The 215-nt window shown below is 44.2% G+C and overlaps 1 protein-coding gene across 1 annotated transcript in view; it reads left to right on the top strand.

Annotated features, from left to right (window-relative positions):
• Positions 1-215, top strand: part of LOC119588734 (lethal(2) giant larvae protein homolog 1-like) — a gene marked incomplete in the record, with an annotated part of 77,754 nt that overhangs the window by 72,297 nt on the left and 5,242 nt on the right. The window contains 1 exon segment of the mRNA XM_037937374.1: positions 141-211. Coding sequence (XP_037793302.1) covers positions 141-211 — 71 coding nt within the window.

Raw genomic sequence — 215 nt, 5'->3', positions numbered from 1 at the left:
TCTCTCTTTCTCTTTCTCTAACTATACATGCACATAGAATGTATTTCGATTTAAGGTTCTGGTGCAGGTGTAAGTGATTAGGCTGTTTTAAGCAATTTTGAAACCAGCATTAAGATGGCTACTGCCCCCCCCCCCTTTAGAGTCGTCATCCATTCAAGTAGTTGAGACGGCGGCATCAGCAGTCAACCACAGTGCAGTGAATGGAACGGAGGTTT

Source organism: Penaeus monodon, chromosome 24 (assembly GCF_015228065.2).
Source record: "Penaeus monodon isolate SGIC_2016 chromosome 24, NSTDA_Pmon_1, whole genome shotgun sequence".
Taxonomy (NCBI): domain Eukaryota; kingdom Metazoa; phylum Arthropoda; class Malacostraca; order Decapoda; family Penaeidae; genus Penaeus; species Penaeus monodon.
The sequence above is the reverse complement of the archived record's forward strand: the minus strand, read 5'-3'. Positions and strand labels throughout refer to the sequence as shown.